Genomic DNA, 18,202 nt, shown 5'->3' on the forward strand with positions numbered 1-18,202 from the left:
GCCTTTGTTCTGTAGTTGACTAGTATATATAGTTAATGGAGAAACAAAATGCACACACATATACACATAATATATATATATATATATATATATATATATATATATATATATATATATATATATATATATATATATATATATATATATATATATATATATAATTTTTGTCACTAGAATAATTGGTTATAAACATACAAGTGAGGTAGTGTTGTAAGGGGAGATTGTAATCACTACAAATACATAGCCGTACAATTGAAACAGACTGAAATTTAATAAGAAAATACAAAATAGTAGGTATTTGCATATACACCCTATGGATATTTGTAATGTATATATATATATATATATATATATATATATATATATATATATATATATATATATAAATGTATGTATGTATGTATAGTATTATTATATGTATATATGCAGCATATGTTGTATATATGTATATACTTACATACACATACATACTGTATATATACTTATGATACCAATATATATATATATATATATATATATATATATATATATATATATATATATATATATATATATATATATATATATATATATATATATATATTATGTGTATATGTGTGTGTATTTTTTTCTCCATTAACTGTTTATAGCTGATCTTTAAAGACAATTGTGAAATAGCCAACATTATCATTGGGAACTTCTCATGAATCATACATGGTCCTAAGTCAAGATCTATGTTTTGGGGCCTATGACATGAACTCCGTTTCCTCTTTACCATGACATTAATCGCCGACATTTCCAACGTTTCGTGTCGTGTCCTTTCCCGGAAATTTAAATTTCTTCCTCGGATGCGCTCGGGAGGACAACGGCGTCTTCATATTTATTTACACGAGGCATTCGCAGAACGTCGCCAAGTAAACTAGAGCAGCTGCCTACGAGAGAGAGAGAGAGAGAGAGAGAGAGAGAGAGAGAGAGAGAGAGAGAGAGAGAGAGAGACGTGCGTCTTACGTCGACAATCCCACCGAGTCGATCGGAACATTGAACTCTGTGGCCGAGTACCAGCTGCTCACCTGTTGATATCATGCCGGGCACGCGCCCGATTTTCAATGTTCTTCGGCACATTTTCTCATATAGACATCGTTCTTTAACATTTAGAGGATTTTTGTATCAATTCGCTGTTCAGTTTCAATTCAGATTTTGTGATTTACTAATTGGAACAATCGTGCACTTAATTAATTAGAGGTATTTGAAAAAAAAATAGTTCAGGGTTCGAAAACCGCACACCAAGAAAAGACATCTTGGCGTTGTTGGCGGTCAGTTCACCCGGAGCAACCAACCTTTTTTCTTCTTTTTCTTTCCCTTTCTTCTTTTATTGTACAGCTGTACAACGCAGGCCAATGGCAGGCCGCGGCCTTCCAGCAACCTTCTGCGGTTTTCAACTGATTTGCGAAGTTCGTTGGCAGCGAGTCGAGTTGTAGACATGTAGTCTAAGTCTACTCAGTGTGCACAGAGGCCGGGAGAGTTGGGGGGGAGGGGGGGGGGGGCTTTACCGGTGTGCGCTTCCCAGGAGAGGAAAGGACCGCATGAGTCTACGTTGTCAAATTTTCCCCGTATCGTTTCCAGTGTCTTTTTTTCCGAAATTCTCTCTCTCTCTCTCTCTCTCTCTCTCTCTCTCTCTCTCTCTCTCTCTCTCTCTCTCTCTCGTAATGCATGAAATTAATTTTAATGAAATAGATTGAAATATATATATATATATATATATATATATATATATATATATATATATATATATATATATATATATATATATATATATATATATATATATATATATATATATATATATATATATATATATATATATATACAGGAGAGGAAAGGACCGCATGAGTCTACTTTGTCAAATTTTCCAGTCTCTCTCTCTCTCTCTCTCTCTCTCTCTCTCTCTCTCTCTCTCTCTCGTAATGTATGAAATTAATTTTAATGAAATAGATTGAGATATATATATATATATATATATATATATATATATATATATATATATATATATATATATATATATATATATATATATATATTAAATGCATTTCGTGGGTGATATATATATATATATATATATATATATATATATATATATATATATATATATATATATATATATTACTAGCTAAGCTACAACCCTATGGAAAAGCACGATGTTGTAAGTCCAAGGGCCCCAACAGGGAAAAATAGCCCAGTGAGTAATGGAAATAAATAAATAGATAAACTGCAAGAGAAGTAATAAACAATTAAAATGAAATTTATTATATATATTATAAAAGAGGAAAAGAAAAAAAATTCCATTAGGTCTACGTTCCTATCTTCAATTCAGGTTTTTGCATGAATAAAACTGGCCTAAAACTATAACCTTATAAAACTGGCCTTAAATTATACGCATATAAACCTGCACTAAAACTATAGGCCTATAAAACTGGCTTAAAACTATAGGCCTATAAAACTGGCTTAAAACTATAGGCCTATAAAACTGACCTAAAACTAGTTATAGGCCTATAAAATGGGCCTAAAATTATAGGCCTATAAACCTGTTCTAAAACTAGTCCTGCAAAACTGGCCTAAAACTAGTTATAGGCCTAAAGCTGGCCTTAAACTATAGATCTTTAAAACTAGCTTTAAACTATAGTCCTATAAAACTGACCTAAAACTATAGGCCTATAAAAACTTTTTCTAGATACTAGGTTCTGTTGAAGATTCTAGTGATTCTTGCTTTGTCAAAATCATGGAGAATGGTCTTCTTCATCTCGTAGTTGAATCTGTGGAAATTCAAAAATTCAAGAAATTTGCTTCCAATTATTTTGCAAATGTTTCTGTTAATCAGAGGAGTTTGTCCCATTTTTCTTATTCGTTTTAACTTTATTTATCTCATTTGTTTATTATGGCTTATTATTTCTGTATTGTAGATTATTCCAATATGTTTTTTTTTATTTCCGTAATAAATTTTGTTGTTGGGATGTTCGGTTTGTAATAATAATAATAATAATAATAATAATAATAATAATAATAATAATAATAATAATAATAATAATAATAATATTAATAATAATAATAATAATATTTGAAGTGTCTACGATCTACTACGATAACATGTTCTCAAAACACGTGTGTTAACCTTTTGCAGAATAAAAAATCTCTCTACATTTCTAATTTTGTGTCTATATTCTGGCAATATCAACGTATCGTGACAATTTCCTTTAGTTTTTCTTTTTAAATGTTGTCGAACAGCAGTTCACATGTGTATGTTTATTAAATCTGATTAATTCTTTTATTCCCGTACACTAAATAATTCATGTAAGCTACTTGAATTTTGTATTAGTTTAAGTCTTGGATATAATTACCAATAAACTTTTCGATAAAATACTTTCAAATGCGCTATGGCAACTGTTGAGCACAATTTCCATGGTCAAAATATTAAAAAAGAACTGAAAGAAATTATGAATACACTTTGACCTCGGACGGGTGTGAACCTTACATATAAATAGGTGTGCTAGTAAATTTTTAATAAACATAAGATAGAGAGAGAGACATTTTAAGTGAAACATTATCCGTAAAAATTATTGAAAAAAAGACGCACTGACAACTTAGTAACACGTGTGATAAGTAACTGGGCAACGATATCTGTGCCCGCAGCCCGTCTGACTCTGCCCGGTGGTGAAGTACTCGACTCGAACTCATTCCAGTCGGTCGGTCGGTCGCGTTTCGTCTAGTCATGAGGATTGTTCACCGCTGTGGTTCTTCTTATTCTTCTAGCCATTTCACAGTCGGCGTCGTAGCCCGGCAAATGTGTTCACTTACGCGTAGCCATGACCAAACTCGAGTGATAGCACCAGTTAGTAATGTATAAAGTGGGAATCAGACATCCAAAATAACAGACAGTTCCTGAATGTTGACCCAAAGATTAACTTTTAACGAGCTTGGGCCAAATTAGATATTTTCCAGGAGTTATGCCGCGGAATCTAAAATGTTTAGTGAGCGAAAAAGATTGCTATTACGAGCCTTTGAGTCGTACGGCCTCTCCCGATTCTGAAGAGGCATCCTCCTCCTCCAGGAGCTCTTTAAGCAGCCCTTGGGATCCTGCTAGTAGCAGTGGGAGTAACAGCAGCTGGGCCAGCCTCGAGAGCCGCTGGTTGGAAGAGGAAGCCTGTCTGCCCCCTACAGCTGCTGTGCCTAGGCCTTGCCTTCCTGATGTAGATCTCAGGTGAGTGTTCCAAGTAGCCTTCCTATTATTGTTTAGCTGATCTGGGGCATTATTCATTCACTATAATATCTTCTGTGTTGTAAAATGAAGAAGTATACTTATTAAGGTTCGATTCAGAAGATAGCGCACTGTGTTATCGCTTGCATGTCTTAATTTAAGTGCAGAATGCGTGTATATTCACTTAGGGCAAATTCTACGGCTGATACACCTTGTTTTTGAAGGCCTCGGTTCATTGCCATTGTTTCTGCATGTTTGATTTTAATCTTTCCATTGTGCCGCTCTCACTCTCTTTCTGTTAAACGCTTTTTTTTTATTTCCTTCGTTTTGAAATAAATCTGTGATTAAATTTAATTTTATATCGATGCTATAAAGCTTTTGAAACTACAAATTATCTTTGTCATCAACTTTTTTTTTTTTATTTCTTAATTAATTGGGTCTTTGGTCCAGAACTCCAGGTGCGGGACGTGTTTTCTATTTTTTTCATAGAAAACGGGTGTGTTCGTCCGTTTTCTTTACCAGTATGACTGAACAACAGCTTGGAGATATGCATACGTCACATTTTTCAAATAAATTTTCTTTTCGAATTCCAGTTTTCTTTGAGACTTGATTTTCGAAAATTCTCTTTATAGATATTGATATATACCTTTTCTGAGAAAGTTTGTTTTCCGTAGTATCGGGTTAAAACCACTAATAACACCATACTAAAGATAACTAATTTCAGCCCATATTGCTTTTTTTTTTTTTTTTTTTGTTTATTAGAAATTTGCAAACAATGGTCAGTTTTTATTCTAAAGGCGATCGGGATGTGGTTGAAAATAGGAGTTGGTTTTCCACCTATCTTAAAAACTACCTAAAACGACAATTATTATTATTATTATTATTATTATTATTATTATTATTATTATTATTATTATTATTATTATTATTAATGATAATAGTATTATTTATTATTTCATAATTTATTATTAATAGTATTAGTATCAATATTAGAATTATTATTGATATTATTATTATTATTATTATTATTATTATTATTATGATTATGATTATGATTATTACTATTATTATTATTATTATTATTATTATTATTATTATTATTATTATGGTCATCATCATCATCATCATCATCATCATCATTATCTAAGCTACAACCATAGTTGGGAAAGCAGGATGCTATAAGCCAAAGGGCTCCAACGGGGAAAAATATCCAAGTAAGGAAAGAAACAAGGAAATAAATAAACTAAAAGAGAAATAATGAACAATTGAAATATAATATCTTAAGACCAGCAACAACATTAAATTACAAAGCAAGAGAAAAAAAATTCTTGATTTAATAGGTTCCATAAGATTTACGAAAATGCAAAGATTTATATGAAAGAGTTATTTTAATGTTGTTACTGTCCTTAAAATTAATTGTCCTTAAGGGTTCATTATTTCTCCTGTAGTTTATTTATTTCCTTATTTCCTTTACTCACTGGGCTATTTTTCCCTGTTAGAGCCTTTGGGCTTATAGCATCCTGTTTTCCCAACTAGGGTTGTAATGATTATAATATTAATAATAAATGATAATAAATAATAATTCCAACTAGAGTTATAGCTTTTCAAATAATAATAATAATAATAATAATAATAATAATAATAATAATAATAATAATAATAATAATAATAATAATAATAATAATGAATAGAACGGGTACTCGTTTAAAGCGCATACTTTCGCCACATAAGAAGATTGGCTATTAAATTATGCACATTTTGGCACTAGTTTCGTGCAAATCAGGTATAAATTCACCACTATACAGCAAAGAGACGTTTTTTACCTTTTTGTGACCTTGACTATTGAACCAAGCACGAGATTCGGTCGAATAGTTTTCGAGTTAAGCGAAACGCAAACACACAGGCAGACAGACATGCAAATGTACGCCTATCATATCATAATCTATAAAGCGATCATAGAATTTCAAAAATTCAAATGTTTTTATGTTGAACAGACAGACACAAGTCTTTTTTTTTTTTTTTTTTTTTCAGTTTATATATGAAAGATCTGTTTTTTAATGTTGGTACTGTTCTTTAGATATTTCATTTTCATTGTTTGTTACTTCTCATATAGTTATTTATTTCCTTATTTCCTTTATTCATTAGGCTATTTTCCCTGTTGGAGCCCTTGGGCATAGGTCATCTTGCTTTTCCAACAAGGGTTGTAGCTTAGCAATTAATAATATAATATAATAATAATAATAATAATAATAATAATAATAATAATAATAATAATATTACTAATAATGATAATGATAATAATAATGATAATGATAATAAACTTTTGATAAGTAACACGTGAACACTGAAGTAAAACTGAAGGTTCTCTCTCTCTCTCTCTCTCTCTCTCTCTCTCTCTCTCTCTCTCTCTCTCTCTCTCTCTCTCACACACACACACACACACACACACACAAGATCGAGAGAAGGTTATTATACCAGAGAGCTGTTCAAGCGCACTAAACTAGAAAAATAGAGATATTAAATAAATCATTTAATCATTCATACATAATTGTTGCATACGGAGCCAGCCATAGGATTTCTCGGTATAGCCGCAAACACTATAGTACCAGTTTTATGGGACTACTGTATGTGATGGATTTATTTTAACGTTGTTACTGATCTTAATGATATTTTTTAATCTTTATGCATAACTTATCACGTGAATTACTTCCTTATATCCTCTCCTCACTGGGCTATTTTTTCCCTGGAGGAGCCCTCGTGCTTATAGCATCCTGTTTTTCCAACTAGGGTGGTTTCTTAGCTCGTAATGATGATGATGATAATGATAATAGTATTATTATTATTATTATTATTATTATTATTATTATTATTATTATTATTTATTACTTGTGATAATTTTAATAATGATAGAAATAATTATAACTTGCTAATATATATATATATATATATATATATATATATATATATATATATATATATATATATATATATATATATATATATATATATATATATATATATAATGTATAAATATGTGTATATATAAATATATACTCTATGTGCATAAATATATTTATATTTACTTATTGTATATTTTTTTCCTTGGTATTTAAGCCATGTCAATATTTCCGCTTCGCGTCATCCTACAATATTGAAAAGCGTTACTGGCTTCGACATCAGGAGGACTCCAATATTATTTATGGAATATTTTCGCCTTACAAGGAATCCTACAAGGAATCCCCAACTCGGTTATCATACCCTAAGTCATTATGAGAAATTATGTGTGACATCGTAAAGCTTATATTCCGTGCTCCCAAGGATGGTAGGGATATGGTCACTATGGAAAAGTATCAGGCTCTGAGCGCTGTTTGAAATCGGGTCCGACGGACTGGCATTTTTCAAAGTGGGAGATCCTCAAGTTCCGATATCTGGAGGAGGAACGTTATACGCTCTCTCTCTCTCTCTCTCTCTCTCTCTCTCTCTCTCTCTCTCTCTCTCTCTCTCTCTCTCTCTCTCTTTGCTTTATTTTCACCAAGTTTCCCGGTTATTTTTACTTTATTTTCACCAAGTTTTCCCGGCAATTTCTTGCTTTATTTTCACCAAGTTTCCCGGTTATTTTTACTTTATTTTCACCAAGTTTTCCCGGCAATTTCTTGCTTTATTTTCACCAAGTTCCCGGTTATTTTTGCTTTATTTTCACCAAGTTCCCGGTTATTTTTGCTTTATTTTCACCAAGTTCCCGGTTATTTTTGCTTTATTTTCACCAAGTTTTCCTGGCAATTTCTTGCTTTATTTTTACCAAGTTCCCGGTTATTTTTGCTTTATTTTCACCAAGTTTTCCAGGCAATTTCTTGCTTTATTTTCACCAAGTTCCCGGTTATTTTTGCTCTATTTTCACCAAGTTCCCGGTTATTTTTGCTTTATTTTCACCAAGTTCCCGGTTATTTTTGCTTTATTTTCACCAAGTTTTCCCGGCAATTTCTTGCTTTATTTTCACCAAGTTCCCGGTTATTTTTGCTTTATTTTCACCAAGTTCCCGGTTATTTTTGCTTTATTTTCACCAAGTTCCCGGTTATTTTTGCTTTATTTTCACCAAGTTGTCCTGGCAATTTCTTGCTTTATTTTTACCAAGTTTTCAGGTATTTTCTGGCTTTATTTTCATCTAGTTTTTCCAGACAATTTCTTGCTTTAATTACATAAGTTTTCCAGGTAATTTCTTTCTTTATTTTTACCAAGTTACCCGGTCATTAAGTTTCCTGGTCATTTTTGCTTTATTTTCACAGTTTCCCGGTCATTTTTGCTTTATTTTCACCAAGATTCCCGGTCATTTTTTCTTTTTTTTTCCCAAATTTTCCAAGTAAGTTCTTGCTTTATTTGCACCAAGTTTCCAGGTAATTTCTTGCTATCTTCTAGTTTTCCTGGTAATTTCTTGCTTTAATTTCACAAGTTTTCCAGGTAATTTCTTGGATTATTTTCACTAAGTTTCCCGGTCATTTTACCTTTAGTTTCACTGAGTTTCCCGGTTATTTTTTATTTATTTTCACCAAGTTTCCCGGTCACTTTGCTTTATTTTCACCAAGTTTCCCGGTCATTTTGCTTTATTTTTTACCAAGTTTCCCAGTCACTTTGCTTTATTTTCACCAAGTTTCCCGGTCATTTTGCTTTATTTTTTACCAAGTTTCCCAGTCACTTTGCTTTATTTTCACCAAGTTTCCCGGTCATTTTTGCTTTATTTTCACCAAGTCTTCCAAGTAATTTCTTGCCTTGATTTCACCAAGTATCCAGGTAATTTCTTGCTTTATTTTCATCTAGTTTTGCAGGCAATTTCTTGCTTTAATTTCACAAGTTTTCCAGGTAATCTCTTGCTTTATTTTCACCAAGTTTTCCAAATAATTTCTTGCTTTATTTTCACTAATTTTTCCTGGTCATTTTATGATTTATTTTCACCAAAGTTTCCAGGTTATATCTTGCTTTAGTTTCACCAGTATTCCTGGTAATTTTTTTATTTTTACTCAAGTTCTCCTGGCAATTTCTTGCTTTATTTTCACCAAATTTTGTTCCAACACAAATACTCACCGAGAACTACTTTTCTGTGGAGTCACTTGGTGACCTCTCAATCTCGACCAAGGTTTTCCCGCCGTTACTCCCTTACCCCGCTCTATATAGGTTTACCCCCGCCGCCAGAGAATGCGCCCTGAGGGCAGGATTAGGGCAGGTCACTGCCTTTCTGGGTCAGCATCGCCATCAAGTTCTTGGTCGTGAGATGTGAAACATCTCACTCTCTCGCTCTCTCGATCCTTTGGCGCGTTTGTGATTCCACGTGTTTCCAGTGTGGGGACTTGTGTTTTTCTTGCGTAGTGCGTTATTCACAAGTGTTTCAGTGTGTTTCTCCCTGCGTATATCCCAGTGTACTTATAACTCGCTAGTGTTGGCCCTTCGTGTGCGAACGATGGAGCATGTGCGTCGTTGCCCTGGTCCTAGAGTCGGAAAGTCTTTCCTCTCTAAACCAGAAGTAGACCCTCACTCCCTTTGTTCCACGTGCAGGGGGAAAGTTTGCTCCACCGCGGACACGTGTCCGGAGTGCGTAAGCTGGGATGATATACAGTGGGTACGGTACAGTACCAAAAAGAAGAAGTCTTCTAAGCGTTCCCCCAGAAAAGTGGCGTTTCTTCTTTACCGTCGGTCAGTGATCGGTCAGACGAAGCCTCGGCTTCTCCGTCTCCTTCGCAGAGGAGAGAGCAGCAAGCCCCCAGTGTTGTGATTAGTCATAGCGTCCTTCCCGGTGAACCCAGTGTGAGGGAAGAACCAAGGGCAGGCCCCTCTAGAGATAACGGAGGGTCCGGTAGTGCTTCGGGTGAATCAGGCCTCGTGGCAGGGGACCACGCGTCCTCAGAAGACCCCGTATGGGGCAGTGTCGTTATTTCAGAGTCTCCACCGCCCTCGTGGGCCGGTGCGTCGGGCTCTCCCCCGCCAGAGGACAGCCACTCTTTCGGGTGGAAGTTGCCGAAAACACCGGGGAGGTCACCGCTAAGAATGGACGTGACCCTGGACCCCTGGCCCCCTGGCATGGATAGAGTAGACTCAGTGCCGACGATCTCCACAGCGGTCCCCGAAGACTTCCTCCAACATCCAATCTCGGACGTCCGACGGCGAAGAGCTTCCCCCACGCATCACGCGGGCAGCCGTTACACGAGGAACGTGGCGCCCTCGGACTCGTCAGAGATAGATTCATCCTCCAGGGGAGAAGTCAGGGAGGAACGGCGCGGGAAGAGAGAGCGGTCCGAAAGCGATCTTTCCCGCTCCAGGTCAAGGTCGCGACACAGCAGGAAGCGCCCCCGCTCTCACTCCCGTAAGTATAGGAGAGATGCCTCTCCTGGCGGCGCTTGGGTCTACGTCCCTTCAGGAGAGTCCAAGAGGCTCCACTCTCCAGACTCTCGGTCCAGTGAACGAGCGTCTAGGCTGCCGCTCCCTACGCACAGCCTAGAACCGCTCGACCTGCCACGCAGGAAAGACCTCGCTCAAAAGCATAAGTCCTCGAGGCCTCCGGTTCACCCCGCCCAGCGGGGGAAAACGCGCTTCTTTGAAGGCAGCCTGACCGAACCAGCCCAGCTGGTGCGGTCATCGAGCAAGAAGGATCAGTTCCCGTTGTCGGGTCAGCCCACCGGGACCGTGTCCTCGGCTTCCAGAGCCTTGGGGCAACCGAGGGCCCTCCCTAAGCCGGTGGCACCCGCCTTACGGCGAGATCCACCCTCCTACAGAGCTCCCTACGGGTACGGGTCGACCTCCCTGGACCCAAGAGGAGGACGCCCGGTCTACCGTCCAAGCAACCCGGCACCCCCACGCCAGGCCGAGGCCTCGGCTGACGGAGGCAAGGTTCCCCCGTCGGAGGACTCCACGTACAGAAGGGTGGTGGGTCTCATCAGGAGGCTCCATGGGATCGCAGAACCCTCGACTCCTAAGGTGAATTCCTGGAGGTCAAGCCTCCTGAGATTCACGCACCACGACGCCCTTCCGAAGTCCTCCCTGGCCCTTCCTCTTGCCCCAGACCTAGTACTGGGACAAGAGTACATAGATAACTTGGTGGCCAGCAATGCAGAGGCCCCCAAGTCCCAGAGTGCCTCAAAACTGCCCCAGGGCCTCAAGACGCAAGAGAAGGTGTATATTCCTGAAGGGCGGCACCCAGGCCCCTGTAAAGTGGACCCGGCCTTAGACATTCTGAGTCAAGGCGGCTCGGACGAAAGGGCCTCTTCAGCCCCGGTTTCCTTCTCGCCTACGGAAGCCGCCATGATGGAGGAGATGTCAAGGGACCTGGTGAACGTCTCCTCATGGCTGGACTGGTGGGCCTTCACGTTGGTGAACGTGCAAGCCTCCATCGACCCTGAAGATCCAGAGCAGCAGAGTCTCCTGACGGACCTTCTCACCTCCGGGGGAAAAACTCTCAAGTTTCTGGCGTACCAAGCGCTCGCCTTAACGGCCAACTGGGTACTTAGGAAACGTGACACAGTTCTCTCTAAGTTGTCGAAGAAGATCCCGGACAGGGAGGCCCGAGCTGTGCGTAACCTACCCTTAGGGGGTGAGTCTCTGTTCTCTTTAAAGGAACTGGAAGTTCTAATGGAGAAGGTGTCCAAGAGGAGAGAGGCCAACGTCCCCAGACAAGCATCTTCCAGAAGGCCGCCATACGGGAGATCAGCCTCGGATAGCGCCGTGACTCCTCAGGCCGCCCCCAGCTCTTCGAGGAGGGACGCCCCTTCCTCCTCCTGCACAACAACTCCGCAGCTCTCCCGCAGGGGAGCACCAGCTTCTGCCAGCTCCTTCAGGTCGGGTTACTCCGCCTCGAAGAGAGGCAGATCAGGCCGCCCCTCCAGGAGAAGGTAGAGGGAGAGGCTCGGGTTGGGGGATGCCTCGGACCTCATTGGCAAGCATGGAAAACACAAGGGGCGGATCCTTGGACGGTGTCCGTCCTGAAAGAAGGCTACAGGCTCCCCTTCATAGCGGACCCACCCCCTCTCATTCCAGCCAGCCAGACAGAATGGTTGGCCCCCAGGGATCAGATGAAAAGGGCCACCCTTCAAGGAGAGGTTTCCTCCATGTTAGAGAAGGGGGCCATGGAAGAAGTCCTTCTCCCAGGCCCGGGCTTCTACAGCCGCCTGTTCCTGGTAGAGAAAGCAACGGGGGGGGGGGGGTGGAGACCCGTGATAGACCTGTCAGCCCTCAACCATTTCGTCAAGAAGACGGACTTCAAGATGGACACCCCGAAATCCGTCCTGATGTCCTTGAGGGAGAAAGATTACATGATGACGGTCGACCTCAAGGACGCATACTTCCAGATCCCTGTCCACCCGTGAGTCGGAAGTTCCTCCGGGTAAAATGGGGTTCCCAGATCCTGCAGTTCAAGACCCTTTGCTTCGGCCTGTCGACGGCCCCTCAAGTGTTCACGAGGGTCTTCGCGACGGTCTCAGTGTGGGCTCACGAACGAGGTATTCGTCTCATCAGATACCTAGACGACTGGTTGCTCCTTTCCAGCTCAAAGGCCCTCTTGGAGGAGCAAGGGAGGAACCTCCTCCAGTTCTGCAGGAATCTGGGAATCATTATCAATCTGGGAATCATTATCAATCTGGAAAAATCGAACTTAACGCCATCCAACAGAATGGGATACTTGGGTATGACGTTGGACACCGTGCAGGGGAAGGTCTTCCCCTCGGAAGACAGGATACGGAACCTCAATCACATCATTCTGCCGTTCCTGTCAGAACATTCCAGGAGGGCGAAAGACTGGCAGAGACTGATAGGTCACCTGGTCTCATTAGAGAAACTGGTTCCCCAAGGGAAGATGCCGCTCAGACCCGTGCAATGGAACCTCAAGGGCCTCTGGTCCCAGACAGGCGCTCAGAAGGCGTTGATTCCTGTCCTTCCAGACACGAGGACAGCCCTAGAATGGTGGCACTGCCAGTCGAACTCCCTCAAGGGGATGCCCCTCGGGTCCTGTCCCCCCGAGTACCTCCTGTTCACAGACGCCTCCAACCTAGGGTGGGGAGCCCACCTTCGGGAGGAGACAGCAAGCGGTACCTGGTCGGAGAACGAAAGACATCTCCACATCAACGTCCTAGAGCTAAAAGCAGTCCAAAAGGCATGTCTGCACTTTGCAAGTCGGTTGAGGGGAAACACCGTGGCCTTAATGTGCGACAACGCCACGGTGGTAGCCTACATAAAGAAGCAAGGGGGTATGAGATCGAAAGAACTGTGCGACCTCACCATAAGCATCCTGCATTGGGCGGACGAGCAGCAGGTGGTACAGCTAGCAAGGTTCATCCCCGGGAAGAAAAACGTGCTAGCCGACGGCCTCAGCGGGAGAGCTGCGGAGTTGTTGTCCAGGAGGAGGAAGGGGCGTCCCTCCTCGAAGAGCTGGGGGCGGCCTGAGGAGTCACGGTGCTATCCGAGGCTGATCTCCCGTATGGCGGCCTTCTGGAAGAAGTAGCCAGACTCATCATTCAACGCTGGGGCTCCCCGGTGATGGACCTCTTTGCAACAAAGCTCAACGCCAAGCTACCGGTCTATTGCTCCCGGGTACCAGACCAAAGAGCAGCCCTAGAAGATGCCTTCCAGCACAAGTGGGACAACTTGGACGTGTACGCTTTCCCCCCCTTCTCGCTGATAAGGCAGGTACTCAACAGAGTAAGAGCCTCCCAAAACCTAAGGATGACTTTGGTAGCGCCCTGGTGGCCGGAGAGGGAGTGGTTCGCGGATCTAAAAGACCTGGCAAGCCAACCGCCTTGGCCTCTGCCCACCAGGTCAGATCTGCTGCGTCAACCTCACTTCCTCAAGTTCCACGACAACCCTCTCTCTCTTCGCCTTCACGCCTGGAGACTATCGAGCGGCTCTTGAAGAAGGAGGGGTACTCCTCCTCCACAGCTAAGAGGATGTCCCTATACCTAAGAAAATCCTCTACCGTGGTATACCAGGCGAAGTGGGCCGCCTTTACGAAGTGGTGCTCGGAGAAACACATAAGACCTCTTAAAGCTTCGGTCCCGGACATAGCTGAGTTTCTCGTGTACCTTATGGATGAAGTAGGGATGTCAATCCCAGCCATTAAAGGAGTACGGGCAGCCTTAGGCCAAGTCTTCCTCCTGAAAGGCATCGACCTGGGGACCTCGAGACACATAGCGATGCTGATTAGGAGTTTCGAGCAGTCCTGCCCTCCTCAAGCTAGGAGAGTGCCCAAATGGGACCTGGCCAAGGTCCTGAAAATGCTAAGTCGTCCTCCCTTTGAACCCCTCAAAGATATCGGGGACAAAGACCTCACCCTCAAGACCGTCTTCTTGCTAGCCTTGGCTTCTGCTAAGAGAGTGGGTGAGATCCATGGTCTGTCTTACGACGTTGCGCACTCCAAAGGGTGGAAGGAAGTGTCCTTCAGGTTCGTACCCTCCTTTGTGGCGAAGACTCAGAACCCAGCAGTCTGGGACCCGAAGTTTGAAGGTTTCTCAATTCCGGCCATTCCCAAGACAGGCAATACGGAAGACTTGAAGTTATGCCCAGTAAGGACGCTCAGGAAGTACCTGGAAAGGACGGCTCATCTCCGACCAGGTGCCAAGAACCTCTTCGTCTCCACAGGTGTTAATAAGAAGCAAGTCTCCAAGAACACCATTTCCTTCTGGCTGAGACAAGTCATCGCTAGAACCTATGAAGAGGATAAGATGGCAGTGCCAGGCACTCCCCGCCCCCATGACATCAGGGGCCTGAGCACCTCCTTGGCCTTTGAGAGAAACATGGCGGTGGGACAGATCCTACAAGCTGGCACTTGGTCGCACCAGTCGACCTTTACTGCCCACTATCTCAAGGATTATTCAAGGAAATCCTTGGATGGATTCTCCATTGGGACAGTCATCGCCGCCCTCCAATCTGTGTAGCGGTAGGCTAGAAGATGTCCCCAACGGGGAATAAATTCTTCGCTACTTCATCGGGAGGAAATCAACAGAAGAAATTTTAAGAGGTGAGTCTTAGATAATAGCGTAAGGTTCCGCAGTTACCCTCTCTCCGCTCTCTGATAGGCCCCGCATTCCTCAGCCCTCTAGGCACTATGTGCCAAACCAAGTGGCAGAATGGCACTCCCGCCTCCTAAAGTATAAGTCTCCACAGAAAAGTAGTTCTCGGTGAGTATTTGTGTCGGAACAAATCAAAAATTTTAAACAATTTTTATTTTTCCTAACATACTCACCGAGAACTACTTTTCGGGTAATGGCCCTCCATTCCGTCCCTGAATGCCATCCTTCCATTGCCAAGTTGGGCTAAACGACGAACTTAATGGCGATGCTGACCCAGAGAGGCAGTGACCTGCCCTAATCCTGCCCTCAGGGCACATTCTCTGGCGGGGGGGGGGGGGTAAACCTATATAGAGCGGGGTAAGGGGGGTAACGGCGGGAAAACCTTGGTCGAGATTGAGAGGTCACCAAGTGACTCCACAGAAAAGTAGTTCTCGGTGAGTATGTTAGGAAAAATAAAAATTTTTTAAAATTTTTGATTTCTTGACAATTTCTTGCTTTATTTTCACCAAATTTTCTTGACAATTTCTTGCTCTGTTTTCACTCAAAGTTTCCCGGTCATTTTTTATTTATTTTCACCAAGTTTTCCAAGTAATTTCTTTTTTTATTTTCACCAAGTTTCCAGGTAATTTCTTGCTTTATTTTCATCTAGTTTTCCAAGTAATTTCTTGCTTTAATTTCACAAGTTTTCCAGGTAATTTCTTGCTTTATTTTCATCAAGTTTCCTGGTCATTTTTCCTTTATTTTCATCAAGTTTCTCGGTCATTTTACCTTTATTTTCACCAAGTATCCTGGTCATTTTTTTGTTTATTTTCATCAAGTTTCCCGGTCATTTTCCCTTTATTTTCATCAAGTTTCCCGGTCATTTTCCTTTATTTTCATCAAGTTTCGCGGTCATTTTCCCTTTATTTTCACCAATTTTCCCGGTCATTTTCACCAGGGTAATATCTTGCTCTATTTTCAATACGTTTTGGAGTAATTTATTGCTTTATTTTCATCAAGTTTTCCAGGTAATCTCTTGATGTATTTTCACCAAGTTTTCCAGGTAATCTCTTGCTTTATTTTAACCAAGTTTTCCTGGTAATTTCCCGATTTATTTTCACCAAATTTTCTAGGTAATTTCTTGCTTTATTTTAACCTGTATTCCTGGTAATTTTTTTTTTCAATTTTACCCAAGTTTTCCAGGCAATTTCTTGCTTTCTTTTTCACCAAGTTTTCCTGCCAATTTCCTGCTTTATTTTCACCACGTTTTCTAGAGAATGTTTTGCTTTATTTTCACCACGTTTTCCAGAGAATGTCTTGCTTCACATTAACCAAGTTTTCCAGGTAATTTCTTGCTTTATTTTCACCACGTTTTCCAAGTAATTTTTTGCTTTATTTTCACCAAAATTTCCAGGGAATTTCTTGCTGTACTTTCACCAAGTTTTCTAGGCAATTTCTTGCTCTATTTTCACCAAGTTTCCAGGTAGATTTTTGCTTCATTTTCACCAAGTTTTAAGGTAATTTCTTGCTGTAGTTTCATCAAGTTTTCCAGGTAATTTCTTGCTGTAATTTCACCACGTTTTCCAGGTAATATCCTGCTTGGTTTTCACCAAGTTTTCCTTGTAATTTTTCTGCTTAAATTTCACCCAGTTTTCCAGGTAATTTCTTGCTTTATTTTCACCTAGTTTTCCTTGTCATTTTTTCCTTAAAGTTTACCCAATTTTCCATGTAATTTCTTGCTTTATTTTCACCAAGTTTTCATTGTTATTTTTTGATATATGTTCACGAAGATTTCCAGTTAATTTCTTGCTTTATTTTCACCAAGTTTTCCTGGTAATTTCTTGTTTTATTTTCAACAAGTTTACCAGGTAATGTTTTATTTTAGTTTTACCACGTTTTCCTCGTAATTTCTTGCTTTATTTTTACCAAGTTTTCCTGGTGATTTCTTGCTTTATTTTCACCAAGTTTACTAGGTAATTTCTTGCTCTATTTTCAGAAAGTTTTCTTTGTTATTTTTTGCTTTAATTTCACCAAGTTTTCCTGGAATTACTGTAATGTATTTGATCATTTTACTCCAGTATCATGTTCAAATTCTATTCGGGTCATTTTACTGTAAAATGAATTTCACTGATATTTTAGCGCTGTCTTATAACAAAGGAAAATGTATTGAAGAAAAACTGTTGTGAGGAAAGACTGCCCCTAGAGATGAGTGACGTCATCGGGCTCTTTCTAGCGTCATGGACGGTTCCCGCTCCCCTTCTCTCTCTCTCTCTCTCTCTCTCTCTCTCTCTCTCTCTCTCTCTCTCTCTCTCTCTCTCTCTCTCTCTCAATATTCATTTGTTTGTTGTTATTGAACGTTTCCTGGTATTTGTTTGTTGTTATTGAACGTTTCCTTAGCGCGAATCTCTCTCTCTCTCTCTCTCTCTCACACACATACACACACACACAATGTGCATTAGTAGCTATTGAAGGTTTCCTTACTGCCATTAAAGTTATCCCAATATTAAGGGGTCGGTTGCCTGATTCGTTCTCCCTAGTGACTTCTGTCAAAGGTTATCCTCTTCCACCAAACCTCTTCTCTCCATATCATCCTTCACCCTACCTTGCTATCTAATTCCTCTCAAGCCCTCGCTATCACTCATCCACAACATGCGCCCACACCTTTTAAGTCGTGACACTCTTAGCACCTTTGTAGTGTTTACTACGCCTGCCATTCTTCTTATATCATAATTTTCCAATCGTTCAAGCAGTAGTATTCCCATAATCTGCCTCGACATTCTCATCATCTACTTTCTCTCAAGCTTTGGTTTTTCTTTTTGTCATAGAGCCCACGTTTCCGATCCATATTAGTGTGCTATAGATCTTAACCTTCTCCTTGATTGGCCTTTTCGTATCGCATAACACTCCTGCTACCTCCCTCCACTTCCCCCAGGAGGCTTTTAACCTATTATTATTA

General features: G+C 40.6%; 1 protein-coding gene across 1 annotated transcript in view; it reads left to right on the forward strand.

The window, feature by feature from the left end:
• Positions 1-3,719: 3,719 nt before the first annotated feature.
• Positions 3,720-18,202, forward strand: part of LOC137620804 (kinase suppressor of Ras 2-like) — a 117,053-nt gene continuing 102,570 nt past the window's right edge. The window contains exon 1 of the mRNA XM_068351252.1: positions 3,720-4,231. Within this exon, the coding sequence (XP_068207353.1) occupies positions 3,978-4,231 (254 nt within the window). The 5' untranslated portion in view covers positions 3,720-3,977. The remainder of the gene's footprint in view (positions 4,232-18,202) is intronic.

Source organism: Palaemon carinicauda, chromosome 27, assembly GCF_036898095.1.
Source record: "Palaemon carinicauda isolate YSFRI2023 chromosome 27, ASM3689809v2, whole genome shotgun sequence".
NCBI lineage: Eukaryota > Metazoa > Arthropoda > Malacostraca > Decapoda > Palaemonidae > Palaemon > Palaemon carinicauda.